Raw genomic sequence first — 22598 nt, 5'->3', positions numbered from 1 at the left:
TTCTGATAATCTTCATTGGTTCCTCCATCATCTAGAAAAAGCTTTATACTACTTGCAGACACTAATGACCATTAGCACCTCTCATGTCAAATAACCTGGTTTAAGTACCATAAAGCACTAAAGAGCACAATGCAGTAAGATGGCAACATAAAAACAATTAATGGCTTTCAACTGAACTACTGATTAGAAGTGCTAAACAGAGCACCTTTCCAGGAGTACTGGAAATTACCTTCTAGCTTTTTAATTTCATATGACTCATGTCACAGAGTTGGAAATTACTTTGATTTATAACAAGCAAGTCAATCAGAGATCAGTTACTCTTCTTCCTCAAACCTTAACACAGTGACTCAACACATGCAATCAAGGTAGAAAGCAGAAGTCCTTTTAAGTGTGGAAATTTCAGGCTCTCTTCTAGTCACTACTTTGTTTCTCCTTCATACCAGCTGCCTCTTTTTCACTTTCATTAAAAAAGTACATTAAATAAATTGTGTTAATATTCAGGCATTAAAGAATTCAGAGAAAAAAAGCATTCAAGTTTTGGAAAGGTGTTTTTTGTAGTAGTGGTGAATAGGTTAAAAACTTGCAAGAATGAAGTTTGCTAAGTAGGATACCATTTTTTATTTGAAACCTGAAGTAGGTAGAGGAAAACATGCAAAGTTTATGACACACTAATTCTTCCTCATATAACCTGAAATGTTCCTAAACCCTGTTTATTCTGAAGCTCCACTGAAGGGTTTGGGTGCCTCAGAGCTGTGTTTTACTCATCATTACATAAGCTAGCTGAATAACTGCACTGATATGATTTCCCTCACAGGCTCTGCCTTTGCTGCTTTTTTCACACTTTCCTGAAGAAAAAGGGGGGTTTTTAAATCACCTCCTCGCTTTCTGCAGAAGTTAGGATAAGGTACATGTTTTGAGTGAGGCTAAGTTTTTTCCACAGCTATCAACCAGCTACTCCCTTAATTCCCATCTAATATCCACCATGGCAGAAGAGCACACATGAGCCTGCTGTTTAGTTAGACTGTCAACAACAAGAAGGTCAATAATGTTTAATGCAATTTAAACTAGTGGTTATTAGGCTTCAGCATCAGCAACTCCAGGACAAACAAGGCAAGAACAAAAATCATCAGCTTTGGTTTGAGGCTGCTTTTTGGCAGGCTCAGAAAACAGACTATTGTGCCAGTTCCATTTGATTCATGCTCAGAAGGTCTTAAGAAGTGTGTGTAGACATTTCTTTGTGTTGGCAGAGCATGGGCTGAGCCACAAATTGTTGGAGGCATGAGAAAAAGTAATTGAGGGAAACATTGCTACATGCTTGTTGTTTAATTATCATCTCTAGGCATCTGTTACTGGTCACTGCAGAACATACTGGGATGAAGTCAACTTTCTGTTAAATCCAGCACAGCTCCTAAATTCCTAAATCATATATATGGATTCTGAAGTAGCTCAAGCATTCTATAGGTTATGTCATAAGTACATTTATAAAGACATTTAAAGTAAAAGGAGAATTTACTGCTCATACAGTCACACTGTGCTTCCAAATGACACAAGGCTTGATGAGGACATCCAAACTTCATTATACTTACTAAGGTTTAGTCATTTTATGGCATTTACTTCATGGTAATTCAGTTGGCCAAACAGTGGGTTACCATTTTCAGGCTCCACTGACAATACTGGCCAGATCTGGCCACTGATCTCCACTGCCTACAGCTGGAATTGGAACACAGCTCACAGGCAGGCACATCCACAGGGAGGTCAAAATTTAGATGAGAATCTTGAGCTGTCCTATGTTGACACAAGTTCTCTACTGGTCCCACAGCCAAGTCCACAACAAAGTTTTTGTCAGCACAGCACTATCAAAGAAGGATTTCTGTTTAAAAATACTTTCATATAAATCCTCTTCTATTTTTGCAAGTTTTCTGAATAACAAAGAGTTGGGGTAAACTTCTCACAACAGATCTCTAAACTCTCTTACATATTTTTGGAACATTTAGACAAAACTTTCCAGCCATTTCTGACAACAGGAAAGTCATTAACAAAAACATTTTGTTCGTCTTAAAAACAACCTCATTCATGGGACTTGCAATTTGTCATGAATTTTAGAATGGGGGATGCAACTTCTGCCCTTTCCCTGCAGATCTATCCAGATGTGACCAAGCTTGAGAAAACTATCTCCTTTTTTTTTAATGTAAAACACTTCCACAAGTTGTCAGTGAAAAATCAAAGAAAAACCCATTCTCATTGATCACGACTGATCCTTTCCAATTTCTAGCACTTACTGGACATCACGTACCTCCTGCAAAGATTTCCTTCAGTCTGACAAGGATTAGAGGGAGGAAGTCTGTAATAAATACTCTAAGCCTAAGCACAAAAAGTCACTGGAATGGAAAGCAGACATCTCTAAGGATCCTGATACTACTGTCACTTAATCATCTGGGGAGTAGGAGTATCCAGCACACAGGCAGATGGACAAGTAAGAAGCAAAGAGACAAAAGGGATTCACTGTGTGAATGAATCTGATGAGACTGGGAAGAGAAACCACGGATGGAGATGGAAGCTGAGGAGGGGCAGGGATAACACTTGAAGGGCCAATTAATCACACCTAGGCACTCAGGTTGGATAAAGACCTTGAGGGAACTCAGGCGCTAAGACTCAGGAAATGGCGATGGGACAGATTTCAGAAAGAACCTAGGCAAAAGGGATGAGAAATGTTAAGGAGAGATGAAGAGTCGAGTGGCTAAAAATATCAACCTGAACAAAAAGTCAGAAGTCTGATGCAACTGAAATTGGATGAAGATTACAAGGAGGAAAAGTACACTGTTCTCTGACACCTAGTGCTGTATCACTATCATCCAGCCAGCTCAAATAGCAGTGCTCTTATGTAGCCACAAAGGCTTTAAACCTGCAGTTTGGGAGGTCTGCCTCTTCCTTTTTCTCCCTGACAAAAGGAAATGATACAGGCAGACAAATACAAGGCAACACAGAGACACAGATAAAAGAATGGGCAGACACGCACACATGTGTGTGCACTAAAACACAAGGAGGATTACAGATCAAATGTGGATTTTGTGCATAAAACAGATCTTTTAAGAGGAGTCACTGACTTAAAGAAACCTGTTACCTGTAAGACTGTGCTTAATTTACAGAGGGGGGAAAAATGAAATATTGGAAAAGGTTGTGGACAGCTTGTTTGAGAAGAAAAGCACTCAGTTATGGCAACAGAGTAATGGCCTGCAAAAGAGTTGCAGTTTCGTTTCTTCCATGAAGTTCCTTGATGATACTGGGGCAGGGCACTAAGTAAAATTTTTCTTGGTTTTTTTTTTTTTTTTTTTTTAGTTCTTAATCTTAATGTTAAAAGTTTTCTTTGCCCTGTAAAAATTCAGCCTTAATTTCTACATAGATTGTGCACTCACAACTGCACCAGAGTGAAGGAAGAACTGCAATATCAGTGCAACCTTTTTAACTAAGTCTGAGTATTTTTGAAACTCCTTCAATTTGCTATCCAAAATAGCAGATATAAATAAATTCAACTTCTCTGGGGGAAAATGTAGCCTAAGACACATAACAAGGCCATATAAATCTGCTATTTAAAGAAAATTTACAGACAAGTTATTCACATATTCATTACAGTAAAAACATTATTGAAAAAATCATGCAGAAATGAGGAATTCTTTCTTTTCAGCAGTATCTGCATAGTCTACATACCTACGCTCTAAACAATAATTTTAAAAAATGGAATATTGAAGAGGTTTATACTAAGACTGCAATGTCCATCCTATGGAACTATGCAGAACTATGGAACTGTTCTGCACGTTATCAAACAATTAAAAATGCATAATCAAGCCAAGGCACAAAAGACATTAATTGTGTGCAAAGGACACAAACTGTGTGCAAAGGATGTTAATTGTGTGCAGACAACCTGTCTTCTGACATAGCCTTACTTTGTATTTTCATTTTATTGTCTTAATAATGCACTCTTTTAAGAAAGATTTTGAAGATACATTACCCTGATTTAACAGAAACTTAATGTCAGCCACAGTCACTGCATACACTCAGTGATACATATAATTTACAAGGTAATAGAAGGGATGGAGTGACAAGAAACTCTGGATTATGTAGAGACATAAAAAATGCAAGAATTTCCTGCCTTTAATACCTTCCTCGTTAGTGAGCACCTCCTTAGTATTCCTTCCCCACTGACTGCAATCAGTACCTTATTGTTCATAATTCCTATTTCCTTGGCTGCTCCTAAATTGCGCTCTCCAAATGACACAAAGTCATCGTAAACAAAATCCTACATCTTCAGTTCACTAATTTCTGTAAATTGAGCTCAAACAAAGCAATTAGGTGGCATACTTTGAAACTACCAGCTTGAACATTAGTATCAATTCTTCCCTAATAAAAAACTGACATGTTTTATCTGGCTAGGGCATTTAGCTTTTTTTTCAACTTGACTAAATTAGTCACTTACATGTATTTGTCCCATTGCTTCTCCCAAGACATGGTATTCCAAACATTATAGAATTATTTAACTCGCTAGCCACTGAAATAAATAAATAAGCCCCATGTCTTTCCATCCTGTTCCTTCACTGGTATTCCTCGGGCAAGCATTGTGAAGTGCAACATCTTGACCTAGAATTTAAAACCCTAAAATTACTGGTCAAACATTGAAGCAGGTTATTCAACTGGGCTTCAGGGAGGTGAGGGTAAGAAGGGGCTGTTTGTTTCAGTTTTGCAGAATGCTGCCTCAGTGACTTATGAAGAAAAAAGCTGCCAAATTTTGTAATGAATTCCACAGAACATTAAGTCTGATGCTTAGCAGAAGCCATAACTGTTAAGTAAATGATATCCTTTTGATGAATACCCTTATTTGAAAACAACATTGATTCTTCTAACCCTCTAGCAGTGTCCCAAAACAGATGTGCACAACTGCAAATTCTGTTTGCTTTCAGGTTTACGAAGTGTGATGACATTTTTACAATCCTGCATGAGCCCTTTTACCCAGGAGTAAAATAAAGCACAATAATTCTTCACCATCTGTTTGTTAATTTTGCATTCATTTAACTTTGCATTTTAAACTAATAATCATTTTCTTATAATATAGTTTGCTCCATTGGTAGAAATTACAGCTGCTCAATTAAAAAAAGAATGGTTTATAACACAGTTTTTCTCTGAATAATTCCATTGCTCTTAATTATAGAAATGTTAGTACCATCAAATGGAAAAGAACTGCCAGAGATTAGTGTTATGCTTTATATGTCACAGATTCCCTGAGTAAATGTACATATTTTCTTCTGTTCCAGCACCAATTCCTACTTGGTCTCTTTAACATTAAAGCCAGTTTTCTCCACTACAAGATTCTGTGTGCTTTTTAACATTGTTACGTGCAAAGGTACGAACAATTAAATGAAGCTTCTGTTTCATTTGTGGCACAAAGTCAAACCAAGCAGAGTCCTACTTCTTCACAATGCTTTTCCTTAATCTGTAATGACAGGACAAGGAGGTTTTGATATTTGTATTTCAGCTGGTTACAGCTAAACTAGGGCTAGAATAATGTCCTAAAAGCTTTTTCTCACCATGTTTACAGTCAAATGGGGAAATCCCATTCCTTTATCAAAAGTAAAACTGCATTGAAATAACATGAATAATACATCAGAGCTAGTGAAGGGGAAACAATTTGGGTCAACAAAAGATGTGGTGCCTGGAGAGAGAGCAGGAGCCAGTCTGAGATTCTGAGAGCTCTACTGGGGACTCGGTGTTATGCTCTGGACAGGGCATTTTCCACACAGACCAGCCTGTAGGGTCACAAGCCCTAAACACAGACCGTCCCCACACTGACACAGTGGAGAGTCCACTTCACTGAGGTTCCTGGGCTTCATCATCATCATCATCATCTACAACTAAACTCCTCAACAGACACACACCACTCAGCTAATTCATGTGAGCAGTCCAGTATTATTAGAGAGCTGTTCAGATGGTTAAAACAATCAAGATGATTGCACCGTTTTCTAAAACCAATTTTATCTGATGGCATAGAAATCTCAGCATCAGATGACATCCTAATGCTGTGACAGTGTTAAGATAACAATTCTATCACACTAATAGGATGAGTATTTTACTTAAAACACCCATAAGGCAAGAGATGGTTTACCACAAAATTGATTTATTTCAATTAAAGGAGTTCAGAAAAGGCTGAAAACACTCAACTGGTGCCTAAGACTCAAACAGAGCACTCACCTACAGAAATGAACTTCCAGAAGCACCACAAACAAGAAGCTCACATAAAATTAGGAGTGAAAGTACAACCACAGGTTAGTGAGATGCTCAGCTTCCAGTCCTACCAGAATGCTGCACATCCTGACCTTTCAGTTTGCCAGACGAGTGAGCATTGCTGCCAGGGCCGACCTTTTCTGGGGGATTTATCCATCACAGCATTTTATGTCTGACAGGAAGCAAACATTCTGGAGGTGCCCAAGGCACATTCTGATGTGATGGATGTGTAATGGTAACAGTCTTCCCAATGACTTGCCATCTATTTCAAGTTACTCCCATTAAAAAAACCTCACCTGGTGTGACATATGAGAAAACTGAAACTCCTACTTATTGAATGTATCAAATCCATTTATAATTTGGAAAATGAAACTTTCCTTTTTTTGTTCCCTTTCCCTCACAAAGCTCAAAGAATAATAATAACAACTGAACTGTCTTCTTGTGTCACTTCTCCAGAAGTTCTCTATTTGCTTTTAAAGGTTTATTATTTGTCAACACATCTCCCTGGAAATACCACATAAAAAACCACCTAATATTTTGTAACAACATGCAGTAATTGAAAGGAAAACAACCCTCGGTATTTGCCTGAATATTTGGTTGGATTGAGTATTTACATTCAGATTCACTATTTATTCTGCAGATTCTGTCATTCTTCCCAGTTCTTTGCAAAGCTTCATACTGAAGCAGTGTGGGTGAAAACTTTAGAACAGAAAGGAAATACTATATTATAAATTAAAAAGTACAAAAGGAAAGGCTAGATGTAGAAGCACTTGCAGTTTTATAAAAAAAGTATCTAGACTGCAGCTTGAATACATGTATCTGAAGTGAGACCATGACACTGCAATATAGTATCAAGTTGTTTTACCCATGTTAGATGCTTCGGGAAATAAGTATTTATTTATTTCATAAATAACAGCTACTTTCCCTCCCTGATGTACTGAAGGGGAAAGTGACATCTTTGAGGGAAACCATTAATATCACTGAAAACACACTAGTAAAAAAAAAAACTTATGTGAAGTGCTGCTTTGAGAACATGCCACTTCATCAGTTCTTCAATTAATGTTATTTAATAGGATTCTTATAATTAATCATGACTGTGACTCAAGGAACACCTACACATTCATTACTGGCAGCAGACCTACTATTGTCTGCCTGCTTTTTATTCCCAGGTCAGAGCTGCAGGATGGGGAGGACAACTATATACATGAAAATCAGCAATATTAATTCTTTCACATAAATAAATGACTATCAACAGTGGCCCATTAGGAAAAATAGCTTTAATGCAAACAATGTCTGTACTTCCCACTGAGGTGATGCACTTGCACAGGATGGGCAGTTGCTCCACATTTGTGAAGATTCCTAAGATGCCTCTCTCATGCCTGATTTGTTCCATGTTATTAAAAAAACACTCAACGACACCTGCATTAATGGCACTACTTCATACTGATGTCTGCAATATTTATGCTCAATCTGCAACTCTGGGACAGAACTTACACTAATGGAAGTCAATAACAAAATCTTCAGGGAGTTCAGAACTATTTTTTGCTAATGGTTTCATTTTGTGTGCTGCTGAGTACACCAATCTCAGAAGTAGTTTTTAGGCTACTGCTTAAAAGCAAACTGATGCCAACAGACTAATATGAGTGCTCCTGAGTTTTAAAGCATGTTTGTAAGATTTTTTTGAGGATGGGTGAAAATCCCAAATGAAAATCCACAATATAATTTATAGTAATCAGGAAAAAACCTCAGACTCTTTTGATGGGAATAATCAGAACCCCTTTATAATTCTAATTTCATTAAAGAGTCTGGACTGTAAAGCTCTCATTCAAAAAACCCCACGTGACTCACATTCATGATAAATTTAACAGACATGCTTAAATAAAATACTATATAAAAGGGAAACTGCTGTGAAACCTAGATTAGAGTCAGTTGTGTAACACTAAGCAAACAATGCTACAGCTGAGCAAATACACCTACTAGTCCCATTGAGGTACTTTTTCCTTTTATTCCTGTGCTATATATTAAGAAGAAAGCTGCTGAAGAGGCCTTTTTATTTCTATAATGCTCAAAGCATAATGAGGACCTGTCCTTGACTGAAACTAACCAATATTAACTCCAAAAGACTGATTACTCTTTTTTCAAAAATATAACCATCACACAAAGGGCAAAATTAGACCCTTGAACACCAAAAATAAAAAGCCCCAGATGAGCTATGGAAAAGACTGAATATAAAATATTTAAATCAGAAGCAACCACGAGTGAGGTGGTAATAAGGTTGGAAAAGGAGGGCTGCATTAAAACACCTACAAAGGTGAGGAGATTGGTGGTACTGCCACACTTCCTTGTGTAAATTTTTATAAACTTTCTGCTGGCATGCTGGTTAAGAGATGGGTATGGTTTCCTGACTTTTTAAATATATACAGAGCTCCAGTTTTCTTATTTGCTGAATATACTAATGGCATAATAATTTAAATGAATTTGTTAATATTTTTCATATATTTTAAAATGAGATTTTATTTCCTTGTTCCACATCCAGAGTTTGAGAGCATTCCACTGACATTTTCTCTCTTTTGTAGAAATCGAAGAACTATGCCATTGTTGCTGAGCACAGAAAGACATGAGAAAGGGAGGGCCCAAGTATCTGCATTCTCATTTTCTACAGCAAAGCCCCAAAATGGGTCAGTCCCAGCAGCAAAATAACACATTACCAAGGAAGAAGGTACATTATTGATTGGAGAGACAGTGTGATTTTCCTTTCGTGGGTTTTCTTTGCTTTTCAGAGATCAGGTTCTCTCTGGTTTTAACATATAACCCTCCCCTCAGATTATAAAATCTTAAAATGGTATGTTAGTGAACTACCATGTCATTGCCTTAATGCTCAGAGTAACATTTATGAAATACATCAAGGGAAGTGGGGGAAGCACAAAAAAAAAAAAAAAAGAGGATTTCTTTCGACGCATTATGAAAAAAAGTGTTTTCTACCCAAGTCATGCAAGAGGAAGAAAAGGTCTTTGTGAAACACACTTCAGCAGTTTGGAACACACACTGAACAATTTCACTTCAGAGCCTCCAGTAAATTATTCTAGTGAATGTTAGTGAATAAAGGAAACCTGCACTGGAAATTCCTCCTGGAACACAGGCCCTTTCATGTTTCTCAGCAAGGCTCTTCAGCTTTCACTCCTGGGCTGTTGCTGTTTCTCAGTCTCTTTCTGTGCTCCCAGTCCATTCTGTCTGGTTCCCTGCCCTCAGTGCCTATCACCTACTCAGCATCAAAACCCTCTCAGAAACGTTTCTGTAGCCACAATCTCTCTCCCAGTTCTGGTACCCACCTACCTGACATCTGGAGTTCAAGAAAGGTGCTTTTTCCAAAGCATTCAGCTTGAAAAAAGCCCACACTGAAAACTCTAAGGCTGACTCTGCCTTCCTACTTGCGTGTCATGGGAGAGCTCCCATGGTGAGCTCCCTGGAACCTCCTCCTGGCTCCAGAGCAGGAACCCACCAACACCACTGTTCTGGGAGAGAAAAACAATGGATCAGGCTGAAAAATCAAACACCTCCCCCTTCAGATGAAGCCACACAAGCCACCTGAAGGAAAGACACTTAGTGCTGCCTAAGTAACCCAAGTGTTTTCCTCTCTCATTTGCTGCTATATGCCACAAATGCAGTTATAAAGGGAAAGATCATTTAGGTAGATTCACCTGCCAGAAATGACACCATGCTTCTGTTCAGATATGCAAAACCGTAGGGCACACAGAGCAATGGAAGCAAGAGAAATTGTATTTGGAAAGAAGTGACAGGTTATGAAAAGTCTTCCTTCACTGTGAAAAAAGTTTACTATTTAAACCTAAAACATGTATTAGAATCCATGCACTGGTCATTGTCCCTGGCAAGGGTAGGCTCTAGAACTTGGTTCTTATGGCCCAAATAAGGAACAAGACACAGTTTTACTCTAAGCAGAGAGTTGCAATGTGCACTGACAGTACCATTTATCTGCACACAAATTCACAGTATTTTTTTCATAATCTTGGAAACAAATAGGTAGGGATACAAACATAGCTGCTATTTCACAGAAGGTTCGTGACAAAGCAAATCAAAAGAAAAATCTCAAAATAAAATTTGTTTAAAAATGTCCATCTTTTGTTCTGCTTTATCTGAAAAGGCAAATTCTTCTCTGAACTGCAATTCACAAATTAAAGCCTGCCTTCCTCTTGTAAATACAATACACATGATGAAGACAATATAAAAAAAACCAACAGCTAAGTAAGTTTCACACGACCATGTGTTCCTTCTTCCAGGCAACAGGTCAGAATCACACTGATAACAGGTTATCAAACAAGGAACTTCTACAGAGATTGGAAAGTGACAATTAAGTATCTGCACTTGATAAGAATCAAACTCGATAAACAAGTACCAGAAAAAGCTCTAAATCAAACACTCTGCTGGTATTTGGTATATTGATATTCTCTTGTACATTAGCACATTAACAGATCAGTGTTTTGTGTCTTTAAAGAAAAAGGAACATATTTTGTTTCTTGAGATGCTGATTTTAAAAAGTGCTAAATTGGACATGTGTACTGTAATCTTGAAGTAAGTATTTCTTCATATTCCTAATAAACGTTTCCACTTGTAAAAATCCCAAAGACCTTAACAGGCTGAAGCATAGTACTGGTTTTACTGGAATGTTAATAATAAAATTTTTAGTTATGGGAAAATTACTTCAAAATTCTGTATTTATTTTAAATTAAAATTGGCTGGGGAAAAACCTAATATTGCTCAGATTATTTTAGAAACAAGTTTTTAATTACATTCAGTTTAATACTGCAGCTTTGTACGCCTTTGCTTTTTTCTGCTGGCTGGCTGACTTGGAAAGTTACTTAATTATAACAGAGTATCTCACACCACACAGTACAAATCTGAAGTATCAATCCATCTAACAAAACGTGGGGGAAAGAAAAAACACACCAGCTCTTCACTCAATAAACCTCAATTATATTGCAACAATTAACCCTTACTAACAACCTCTCCCTCAGCCATGTACCCAGACCTCGCCAAGTATCAAAGTATTCTCAGAAAGACTAGGAAAATGAGTGAAGGGTTTTTTTCTCAATAAACAGAAAATTCAAAATTAAAATTATTTCCAGACCCCTTCAATCATCAGATGTGTTTAGCCTTTACTTCAGCCACATATTTCCCATGTGTTACTGCCTCTTACTTAATGACAATAACTATTCAGACAGACCAGTCTAGTTTATAGTAATCCTTACAAACTTTTAAATACACCACTGAAGATGCACATACGAGCATGGAGTCTAATTATATCCCAAGGCAGCCATAATTTCAGTGCCAAAAATAATTATAAAAATGTACTAGAAGAAAAGAATCTCAAAGCTCTTAATTCGCATTTACTCAGTTTTAACTAATACTTCATTGTTTTAAATGCCAGCAGGGATTTAGAAAAATGTATTTTATTTTGTTCTAGAAAATGTGGTCTATCAGACAACTGGAGAAATGGAAACCATGTTTTGAAAGCTGAGTCCTTAAGTCTGTAGCTTCAAAGGTGCTGTGTTTTGATAGGTAACAAAACTTTTCTGTCAGAACTTAATTTACATTTTTCTGTTCTATGTTTCACTGAAGAAGAAAAAACGGATTCACAGAGTCAAAGAATGATTTGGGTTAGAAGGGACATTAGGGATCATCAGTTCCAACCCCCTGCCATGTGCAGGGACACTTTCCACCAGACCAGGCTGCCCAAAGCTCCATCCAACCCAGCCTCGAACACTTCCAGGGATGGGGCACCCCCAGTTTCTCTGGGCAACCTGTCCCAACCCTCACCCCCCCTCACAGGAAAGAATTGCTTCTAAACACAGTTTAAATCTACTCTCTTTCTGTTTGAAGCCATGGAGCTTCGAGCAACCTGGCTGGAAGGTGCCCCTGCCCATGGCAAGGGAGGTGGAACTGGGTGATCTTTAATGTCCCTTCCAAGCCAAATCATTCTGTGATTCCGTGAGCTCAAATGAGCAACGCTCTTGTTACAGCAAAGCTTCTTCTGGTTCAAATGAAAGAATACTTTAATCATTGTTCACTTGACAGTGCCAATGAGAATTATGCTGTAGATCTCACTAACTATCAAATATCTGTTCTCAAACTGCTGGACCTGCAAAAAATCTGAACACACAGAGGTCCCATGGCAGCTCTTTAACCTGAACAGATTTACCAAAGCTCTAATGACATCATTTATGGTGTACAAAATTACGCATGTAAATCAGAGCCAACTATGATAATTTAAAGATACCACAGCTGCTTTCCAGAACTTGGGAAATACAGCTATAAAACAACTGACACAGGCTTTCTGATGTCATTTGTAAGCTCTAAGAACAATTCACATTCTTCAAGACAACAAGGATCTGGCTTTAAGTGACCAAAATCCAAACCATTACGGAAGAGAGTAAATCAAGGAAGGTAATTTACAGTGTTAAACTATCCCTAAAGTTTTACCCCCAGTCAGTAATGTCCTTTAAAAACAATGCTTATCCTCATCAGCAGGGAAATGGCTAGAGAGCTCTAGAAAAACTCCAAGTAACAACAGGGAAATTCATGGAAAACTTCAATAGTCCATGGCCCTCATTGCTGAGCTGTTACAGTATGTCTAGAACATGCCAGCAACTGAATGAAACTACCAAACTGACCAAAAGCACATGCAAGTGTCTTCTTGGTGACACGTATGTCACTATTCCTCCAGTCTTTCTCTAGCAATTTCTGTGCTGGAGTTCTCTAAGAGACAGCAATCCATTAAAAAAAAAAAAAAAAAGTAGATGTAAATGGAAGAAAACTTCCTGCAGTACTTCCTCAGCTGCAGGACAAAAGCAACTACAGGAAAAAAAAACTCAGTAAGATAAAATCATAAAGCCACTCCCAAGAGCAGCCAGGTAGTCCCTCCCAAGCTGTAGTGAAGGGAGATGAGGAGAAGCCAAGTGCCTGCTGTGTGCAAAAGCACCATAAAAACCTCAAGGGTTGAGAAAGGAACTTCTGAATATCAGAGGTGCTCATTTAGTTTCATGTTACAAAGCTCATCTTTGAAAAATGGGCAAATACAGGGGACACTACCTAGAAATCATATAAATTATAATATATTACATTCTCTTCCTGCATTTTTCTCTGGATTTAAGAATTAGTCATTCTTCCAATAATGAAAAAGGAAGAAGGGAGCTTTTAAAGCATCAAAGAGCTGCAAATTCTGCACTCTATCTAGAAAAACCCCACATCACATCCATGCTCTGTTCAGCTGGGTTCTGACATACACAAAGCCAACACCATCCCTACATTCAAGATTCTGTCATCTAAGCCATTTCTCACACAGTTTTTCTCAACAAAAAGTAAAACCAAATTAAAAACTAGTGTGGTTAAATGGGTACAGTCCTCCTGAGTATATGAAGTGAACAGTACATTAGGATGCTGATGCTCACTTTTACATACAAGGAACAAGAAAAGGAAGTTATCATTTTAGCCAAACTAGTTTTCAACTTGAAGCAACAGAAATAAAATACACATACCATGAAAAACAAGGACAATTTTCAGCAAGATGAGAAGAGCACTGAGATTAAGGGGTGAAGATACATTCAAAATATGGACAGTTTTAAAAGATGTGTAAACATTTTCCCCATCTTTCCCCTCAACTTATTTATTTCTGATCTAGCATGGTAGGCATCAAGTCTTGAGCAAAGAATTTAAAATAGACTTTTCATTACTATCATGTTTCTCCTATTCAGCCTTCAAGCAGATAGGAACCTCCTCCTTGATTTCCAGAAGCACTGTTTTCTTTGACTTTTATGTCCTTGACAAACTCTCCCAAACTTGGAAACTGCTTCCTACATTTTATCAGAAGAGAAAGCTGGCTGGGAAAGTTACCCTTGCATTTCTTTCTTGTGTTAAGTTCAAAAAGTAGTTTAAATATTACTAGTAGATGTTCAAAAGTAGTTTAAATACATTATCTACTTAAATTTACTTTCTGAATTGAGCTATCTACATACTGGGGGACAAAAAGCAGTCCACCTTATTTGGGACTCTGTAGCATACAGAGCTAGCTATGGCTAGACAATGTAAGGTAGGTAATTGGCAAACTTTAATTTTCCTCGGCTGACTGCAGACAAACAAACAGCAACCTACTCAATACATGCAAAATAAACATCAAAATTAGGAAGTATTATTTTAAATACCTGAAAATATTATGGGAACCACTATTTCAGAAACCAGTCTTGTTAAAAGCTGAACAAACTCAAGTCTTAAAGGCCTCTACATTTTACATGATAATGTAAGTTCATATTTCCAAATATCAGAAAGCTGGAGAGTTACAAAAGTGTAAAACTGAAACCAAAAATACAAAAAGAAGCTGTAAACTCCACTTGTCCACATCTATTGTATTTTTTCCAGGGAAAAATCTCAAATTTCTGTTTGATCAGATTCTTTTGCTTAATTTGTCTTATTAAGTCTACAATTCACACTGGTTTTGCATCTTACACTAAATATCTGTAGAAACACCAATAAAGTCCATCTTCCTGAAGCTGACAATATGACAGCTTCTTTACCATGCTTATATACTGAGCAAAACAGTATATTCTTATCTTATGAATGCAAGAAAATTAAGATTTGGATCAAACTAATTACTGGAACTTTTCTCTCCTCCCCCATTGACATTTTGAAGAGTTATTTTCTTTCAAACCTTGAAACAAAATAACTCCCAAACCCCATGAAATGCTACTGAAGTAGTGGGGGAAAGGCACTGCCTCACTGGGGTGTTGAAGCTCTACCTTACACACTGTACCAGGATAATGAGGTGAATTCTTAGGATCATCCTGAGAAAAGCTCTGGCACTAGGTTTGCCATCAAGATCACCAGTTCTTCCTTATGAGCTCCTAAACTTAGAGAGCAGTTCTGAGAAAAGCCACGACTCTCCCTTGCTGAGATAAGCAAGACAAGCAATGAGATGAACTGAAGCACCTCCACCACAGATCTGACTGTATATGCCAGCTTTTCTTTGTCCCTTGTCACAAACCAACGCCACACACGGGATTTCAAACATTTCAGAGATGCAGGTTTGCGCACTCATGAATAGTAAAGAATGGCAAACCCCAGACTTTGAAAGAAAGACAAAGAATCCACCACTGTCTAGACACAAGTACATGAAACAAGCTGGTCAGGTGCCTTTGCCAGGCCTTCACCATGAGCAAATCAAAAGAGCTGAAGAAGAAAGACACGCCAAGCAGGGTATTTTGTGAGACATTCAGAAACTCTGAGATCTCTGCAGTGCTGTGTTTCAAACCTTCAGCTAGCCCAGAAGAAAACCAAAATGGATAAAAATATGTATTTTGGAATAGGTCAGTGGAGTATGTCCACACAAGCTTTACTAATGCAATCACAAGTTCAGTGAAGCCAAATTGACATCTCAACTGGTAAACACAGTAATAAGAAACACTGTCATATCCAGTTAAAGCAGATTTGCAAACAATAGGCAGCCTAACTAATGAGAAACAGGAATGCAGCTTACAAATGAAAGAGTTCCTCAAGGTAAGAACAGGCCTGAAATGCTTTCCAAAAACTAAAATACCTAAACCAATGGATTATCAAAAATTCGTTACACTTCAAATACGCATTTTTACATAAACAGAAGGAAAAGAAAATGTACTTTCCCAGAAAAGGAAAGATGCAGTGCTGCAGACCACACCTCAAACCAGTTCCTCATGCCAAAAGGACTTCCAAGAAGACAGAAATCCCCTACCAAGCAAACAACAACAAACCCAAAGCAAATTTGGTGGCAAGCAGAGGAAAAAGCATACAGCTTGGTTTTAGTTAAACTATTTTTCTGTATGCCCTGAGCACATAGTTGCCTTTGCAAGGCCAAAAGATTTCAGAACATCTGAACAAAATTTTTCTTTTAAAATGCAGGAACATCCCATTAGAAAGAAGCCCAACCGAAAAGAAGCACAAGATGCTGCAAACAGAAACACATACTTTCAATTAATTAATTTACCTTTCATTCTAAACTTTTTAAAAATAACTCACACAAAGATGAGCTTTTCCACTACCACACAGGACAACCGGGGCCTTATACTTTTTTTCTGCCTTCTCAATCTTAGTAACAAGTTTAAAATTATTACCAAGCACTACAGCCTGGACACAAGCAAACACAGGATTACTTGGGCTCCAAGCCAGTTCCACACAAACTCCTTGAGCAATCACTACACTTCTCTGTAGTCAGGAACAGAGAACTACAGAAGAGTTTGGTCCTTATTAAAAAAATAAAATAAAATAAATAAATAAAGTAAAATGCAAACAAATTCCATCTAGCTATTCTTCTAGAATCACAGTTGTGCCTTTACTCAGCTCTCCCTGGGGATTTCACGAGAAGGATGAAAGAGAACAACCAAATCAGCATCATTCTTCACTGCCTGACTGCTGGACTACACAAAAAAAAGTTTCTCAACGGCTTCAGCAAAGGATGAATGGAAAATACACAGAATGGCATTTGATTCAAACTCCTCTCCTCTCTCTGCATTGCCATGAAACATGTGCAACAGGGGGGGTCTAAACATTACTTGCAGAATTTGAAAAGATCAGTAGGGAAGATTCAGTACAGCACATGAAAAGACGGTTGAAACGGAAACTGCAACACCAGAGATGTTCATTCACCAAAAAATCTGTAGTAAAATAATTCCATTGTAAACTTCTATGCAAAATTTTAAAAGGTACTGACGACATAAAACATGTCGTTTACTGACGACATAAAAGAGTGAGGCACCATCACCCTGAGCACAGGGAAGGAGAAAGGTACTGGACAGAAAGAAGTAACGAAATAACGGAAACAGGATGAAATTCAACACAGCAAAACACGAACTTGAACAGCTCAACCAGGATTTCTGTTAAAAGAAATGACTATAGACAGGAATCAGCTGATCACAAAATGACTGCAAGCCAAAAACAAGGGGGCAAAATCTTTCAGCAGCAAGACTAAAAAGAAAGTATTCAGATTTGAATATTCTTTCAATTTTTACTGTCGTTTTTACACATACACACAAATGTTTTAAAACTTTCAAGCTCATCTAGATCTTAATACTGTCAGGTACACTCATTTTGAATAGTCTTATTTTGAAAGCAGAAACACAGAAATTAAATAATTATTCAAAATAAAGCAGTCACTTAATATGAATAGAAGAAGGTGCAAAGAAAGCTGTATTCTATGGCTTCTGTTGAAAGACTGATGTAAAGCATCTTTTTAGTCCAAATGATGGAGAACATCTACTGGTATCTTAAGCCAAATTTTTTTGTCCTATTATAATGCATGAAGAGCAAGAAGACTCAAGGGAAAAAAGGCCTAAGCATAACCATGGGAAAACCACCAAAAATTACAAATATTTGTTGATAGCATGGCTGATTTAATATAAAAAAAAATATACAATTATTAAAAAACCCTCTCAGGCATTATTAAATAGGACCAGAAATATAGCTACATGTGGCAAAACCAATGTGAAATACATCTCCAAGATTTCAAAATGGTACCAGAATATGACACCAGAACAAGTTCACCCTTTTCAAAGGTACTTACTTTTCCAAAGACATTATCACTTCAATTTAAAAGATTAAGTATTTATCTATGTATTTCTGTGAGTATGTAGAGCATCAACATAAGTTTTTGTGGCAAACACTGGCTTTTTTATACTAACCTGCTTTTTGAAACTGGCATGAAAGTAACTGAGAATTGTTTTTACTATATTTGCATTATATAATTTCAGGATATAAACTGGTACAATAAATATTACCGCTACCTACCAGAGTATTTGCTAATTGAACTCAACCTTTCTTTTGTCTCTAATTTGTTTTGGTCAGGCTAGTTCTTCCTACATTCTAGTTACCTCAAAACTAATTAATGATATATTCCATGCAACTCCATAAAACTTTTTAATAAATTGCAACTGAAGTTTTTAGCACCGGCATCTGCCCAAGGGAGCCTTATTATAAATGGGAGCTCAGAGATCCATAGGTGGGTATTTTTAGTCACACTTTTTATTGCATTTGTCTTTTTATCAACCCTACCCACCCAGTTCTCTTACAGACTTGAGCATTCAAGTGTTTTTACTCACTTCTGTGCTCCCTGAGACAACAGCTTTGTCCACGTTCAGCAACAGCTGCTCTTCAGTCTGGCAGACTCCCACAGACCACTCCGCACAGCGGTGATGAGCCCAGCAGTGACCTGGTGTGTGCAGAGAGACAAAGGGCCAGCGTTGGTCAGCTCTGTCAAGCACTTCTCCTCCGAGTATGGAACTCCCTTCTGGCAGTAAATACTTGCCAGAAATAACAGAGACATCTTCTCCCCCTTTTTTTCTTGTTGCAACAATGAAAACCCACCTTATCATACACTGAATATGTTGCAGTTACTATCAGTAACTGCAGTTACACTAAAACCACTGCAATTTTCTTATAAATACAACACACCTTTTTTATCTGTTTCTAATTTTCAAGTGCCTGAACATGTAATCATAGCACTGGGTGCAAAGCATTCTCTGACTTTGATTCTACATTCACAGTGCTTGTGTGACACAGAGTTCCATTCGACCTTATATTTCACTGTTGATAACATATCCCTAAGTTTGTACACTTAATTTATGATTCCCAAGGACTGGATATCTGTATGTTCATGTAGAATATGCTGGTACGATACTTTTAAAAGTCTACACACAGTGTTTAAAAGCTCAAAATAAAACATGAACAGAAACTCATATAAAAGACTGAGAAAATGGTGTCAGTACAACAAACACAGTACAGAGATACACCTATCTAACAAAAAAAACCCAGAATTTGTGTAATTCAACAGGTAACTCTTACAGGAAGTTTCTAATTCAATTCTGGAAAAAACAATGCAAATGATGTATACTTCCAAAGGAATTCTCTGACTGCTTTAAACAGGAATTAGAAATGATGGTTTATACTAGCTGGTGAACTTAGGGATCAGCCAATTAAATAATTCAAGCTACAAAAAAAAAAAAAAAATCCCAGAAATTTCTGTATGGGTTTGGGAAGAGTCATTTACAAATAACAGCAATTTTAAAAATGTACATTGATAAATCCACACCCATCCAACTACAATCATTATAGTAAAGCTATTCAAACAAAACCACTGGATTTTTTTTTTTAATTAGACCTTGAAATAAGTTTCCACACTCATGAAAGAGTGACATTTTGTATTATTACATAAATGTATTTCAAATTTTTGGAGCAAAATATGTGAATGGACTATTGGCATCAAAGCATTTGGATACAGATGCCATCTGAAAAAGTAATTAATAACTTAATTACTAGAAAAGTTTAATTGAAATGAAAAAGCAGATGATAAACCACACATTTTTCTGACAGAAAACCTGCAGATTCTGGAAACATGCACATGTATTAGGCCTCTATTGCTCTTCTAAATCTTCTATTCCACTGTTTCCAATAACATTTGCAGCAGGAGATCAAGTAACGCTATAGGACTAAGATTTTTGAGAATTATATTAAGCTGCGCCTCATTCCTTTTCCCTTTTCACCCCAAAACAGAATCACGGCACTGAAGGTATTACTACCTGAACACCAGCTCAGCAGCAGATTACAAATATTTCCCCACACACAGCTGAGGATTCTCTTTTCTGGAGAGAAGACTACAAAAACAAAACCTGACACGGGCAAAAGCTACTGAAGCACCATCAGACACCTGACAAACATCACAGCACAAAAAACCAACAGCTGCAAAACTCCACTCATGTCACTGTGGCTACTGCACTGCTGCTGGACAGGGAGAAAAAGGAGGAGAACAATGGTTCTTACCTGTTGGCTCAAATAAGGCTTGAACATCAATGTCATCTGGTAAGCCAACTAAACTGAGTTCATCCCAGAATTTGACAACCTGATCGTCAGAAGCAGTTTGGGTGCTTACACTTGTACATGATGCTATACTCGATCGAGATCTGCAGCAGGGAGCAGAAAAACAAACTCAGAAGTGACCACACTCCTTGTTCAATTAGTCAGATACTCACAAATGATCCAAACTCACGGCAAGTGAGTACAACTTTTTCCTTATGATAAAATGTGATAAAATTTTCCTAATATGATAAAATCAACACAAACAGAAGTGTTCCTTATATTTTATCCCAACACCTTCCCCAGTAACAGTTTCCAGTTAAAGCTGCTATTCAGTAAACAAGCCTGCTCCCTTCCAGTTCTTCAGGACACACACACTTCTTTAAGTTTGATTCTGTTTGATATTAAAATTTGTCCAACCCTTGGAACTGAGAATGAGGTAGCAACATCCAGAGGTGATAAAATACTACAGCTATGGGGGGAAGGTAGAAAGAAGACCAGGACTTCAAAATCTGTTTGGAAATAAACATGTTTATACAATGCCATCAGATGTTTAAAAAAAAAAAAAAGGTGGAGGTGAGCTGGAAGAAAGGCGGGGGGGATTAAAAAATGCAGTGATATAAAGACTACTATATTGTACTAATTTATAACTTTATTAATTTGTTCCCCAAATTCTAATCTCAACACAAAACAATCCACACAACTCGGATTACTGCATTTAAAGAAAAACAGAAGCAACAATTGTGCCTTCACTTCCTGCAGGCTAAAGAGTATCTTGGACATCTAAGGGTGTGCATTTAGGCCTACTGATAAGAGACCTGATCACTGATGCCTCAACAATTGGTAGGAAAGGTGGTGCTGCATTTTCCACTAAGGTTCTTTGAACTTGATTACTCTCTGCTATTAATAACTCAATTGTATGCATTTGTCAATAGATACAGTAACCACTGGAATTTTAATCTGTGATAACTCTGCTTTCCTGAAAACCATACTTTACTTTAGCCATTACATTTATAAATACATTTTAAAACCCCTTAGTTTATGGGGAAAAGAGTAACATCTCTCTTGTATCACTCAAGAAATCTTCAAAGAAGTCTACTCCAAAAGAGTAACATCTCTCTTGCATCACTCAAGAAATCTTAAAAGAAGTCTACTCCAAAACCTATTAATTCTGACCTCCTTAACAAAGCCCTATGTTCTGTTTGACAAAACTCGTTCCTGAACACCATTCATGTCCACTGCAATTGGACATGCAAATGGTTTGGGTTGGAAAGACCTCGTTCCAACCCTCCTACAATGGGCAAGGACACCTTCCACTACCCCAGAGGTTCCTCTAAGCCCTGTCCAACCTGGCCTTGGACACTTCCAGGGATGGAGCATCCACAGCTACTATGGGCAGCCTGTGCCAGTGCTTCACCCCATGACAGCGGAGCCTCCTTAAACACCAAACTGCTACTCACAACACCGAAGCTTAAAGGATCTTTAAGAAAAACTAAATGTCAACTGACAAGGCATTTTCCTGTTTCAGAAAGCTTTCTCAAAATATCAAACCAATCAATTTACAGAACTTCTCAATTTATTCTGCAATCTCGCCCTTTCCAGAGACTTCTCTGAAAATACTTCATATACCTATAGAATACAGGCTGAGGTGAGGGTGCTACTTTTATTAGCTTGAAGAAAAGCCACTTTTCTATATCAGCAGTATACAATGTGCACTTTTCCACCACCAACATGATGACAAAAATGTACAGCGTGCACCCAAGCAACCTCAGCGAGTGTGGAACACTCTGAGCAGCTTCTGCAGCAGCAGCACCACCACGGACAGGTCTGACTTGGGGACTCTGGCACAGCCGGCAGCCGCCTCCCTCATTGTTCTCATTGTTCCCTCCCCGGCCGGGCCGCGCACGGAGCTGATCCCCCAATGCCCGGTTTGTGCCACACACCGCCCTTGGCTCTGCATCAACACCCCGCATCCCTGCCCCACATCACCACTGCCCTGGATCACAGCCCCACATCATCACCCCGCATCCCTGCTCCACATCACCACTGCCCTGGATCACAGCCCCACATCATCACCCTGCCCTCAACCCCCCATCCCTGCCCCACATCACCACTGCCATGGATCACAGCCCCACATCATCACCCCGCATCCCTGCCCCACATCACCACTGCCCTGGATCACAGCCCCACATCATCATCCCCCATCCCTGCCCCACATCACCACTGCCCTGGATCACAGCCCCACATCATCACCCTGCCCTCAACCCCGCATCCCTGCCCCACATCACCACTGCCATGGATCACAGCCCCACATCATCACCCCGCATCCCTGCCCCACATCACCACTGCCCTGGATCACAGCCCCACATCATCACCCGGCCCTCAACCCCCCATCCCTGCCCCACATCACCACTGCCCGCATCCCTATCCCACATCACCACCTCCCC

General features: G+C 38.3%; 1 protein-coding gene across 14 annotated transcripts in view; it reads right to left on the bottom strand.

The window, feature by feature from the left end:
- The window catches only part of KMT2C (lysine methyltransferase 2C), a 191397-nt gene that overhangs the window by 93960 nt on the left and 74839 nt on the right, over window positions 1-22598 (bottom strand). For all 14 annotated transcript variants that reach the window (XM_068174789.1, XM_068174817.1, XM_068174796.1 and 11 more), the window contains 2 exons: window positions 20119-20258; window positions 18402-18511 (listed from right to left, as the gene is read on the bottom strand). In XM_068174789.1, the coding sequence (XP_068030890.1) occupies window positions 18402-18511; window positions 20119-20258 (250 nt within the window). The remainder of the gene's footprint in view (window positions 1-18401; window positions 18512-20118; window positions 20259-22598) is intronic.

The sequence above is a fragment of the Anomalospiza imberbis genome, chromosome 1 (assembly GCF_031753505.1).
Source record: "Anomalospiza imberbis isolate Cuckoo-Finch-1a 21T00152 chromosome 1, ASM3175350v1, whole genome shotgun sequence".
Taxonomy (NCBI): Eukaryota; Metazoa; Chordata; class Aves; order Passeriformes; family Viduidae; genus Anomalospiza; species Anomalospiza imberbis.
The sequence above is the reverse complement of the archived record's forward strand: the minus strand, read 5'-3'. Positions and strand labels throughout refer to the sequence as shown.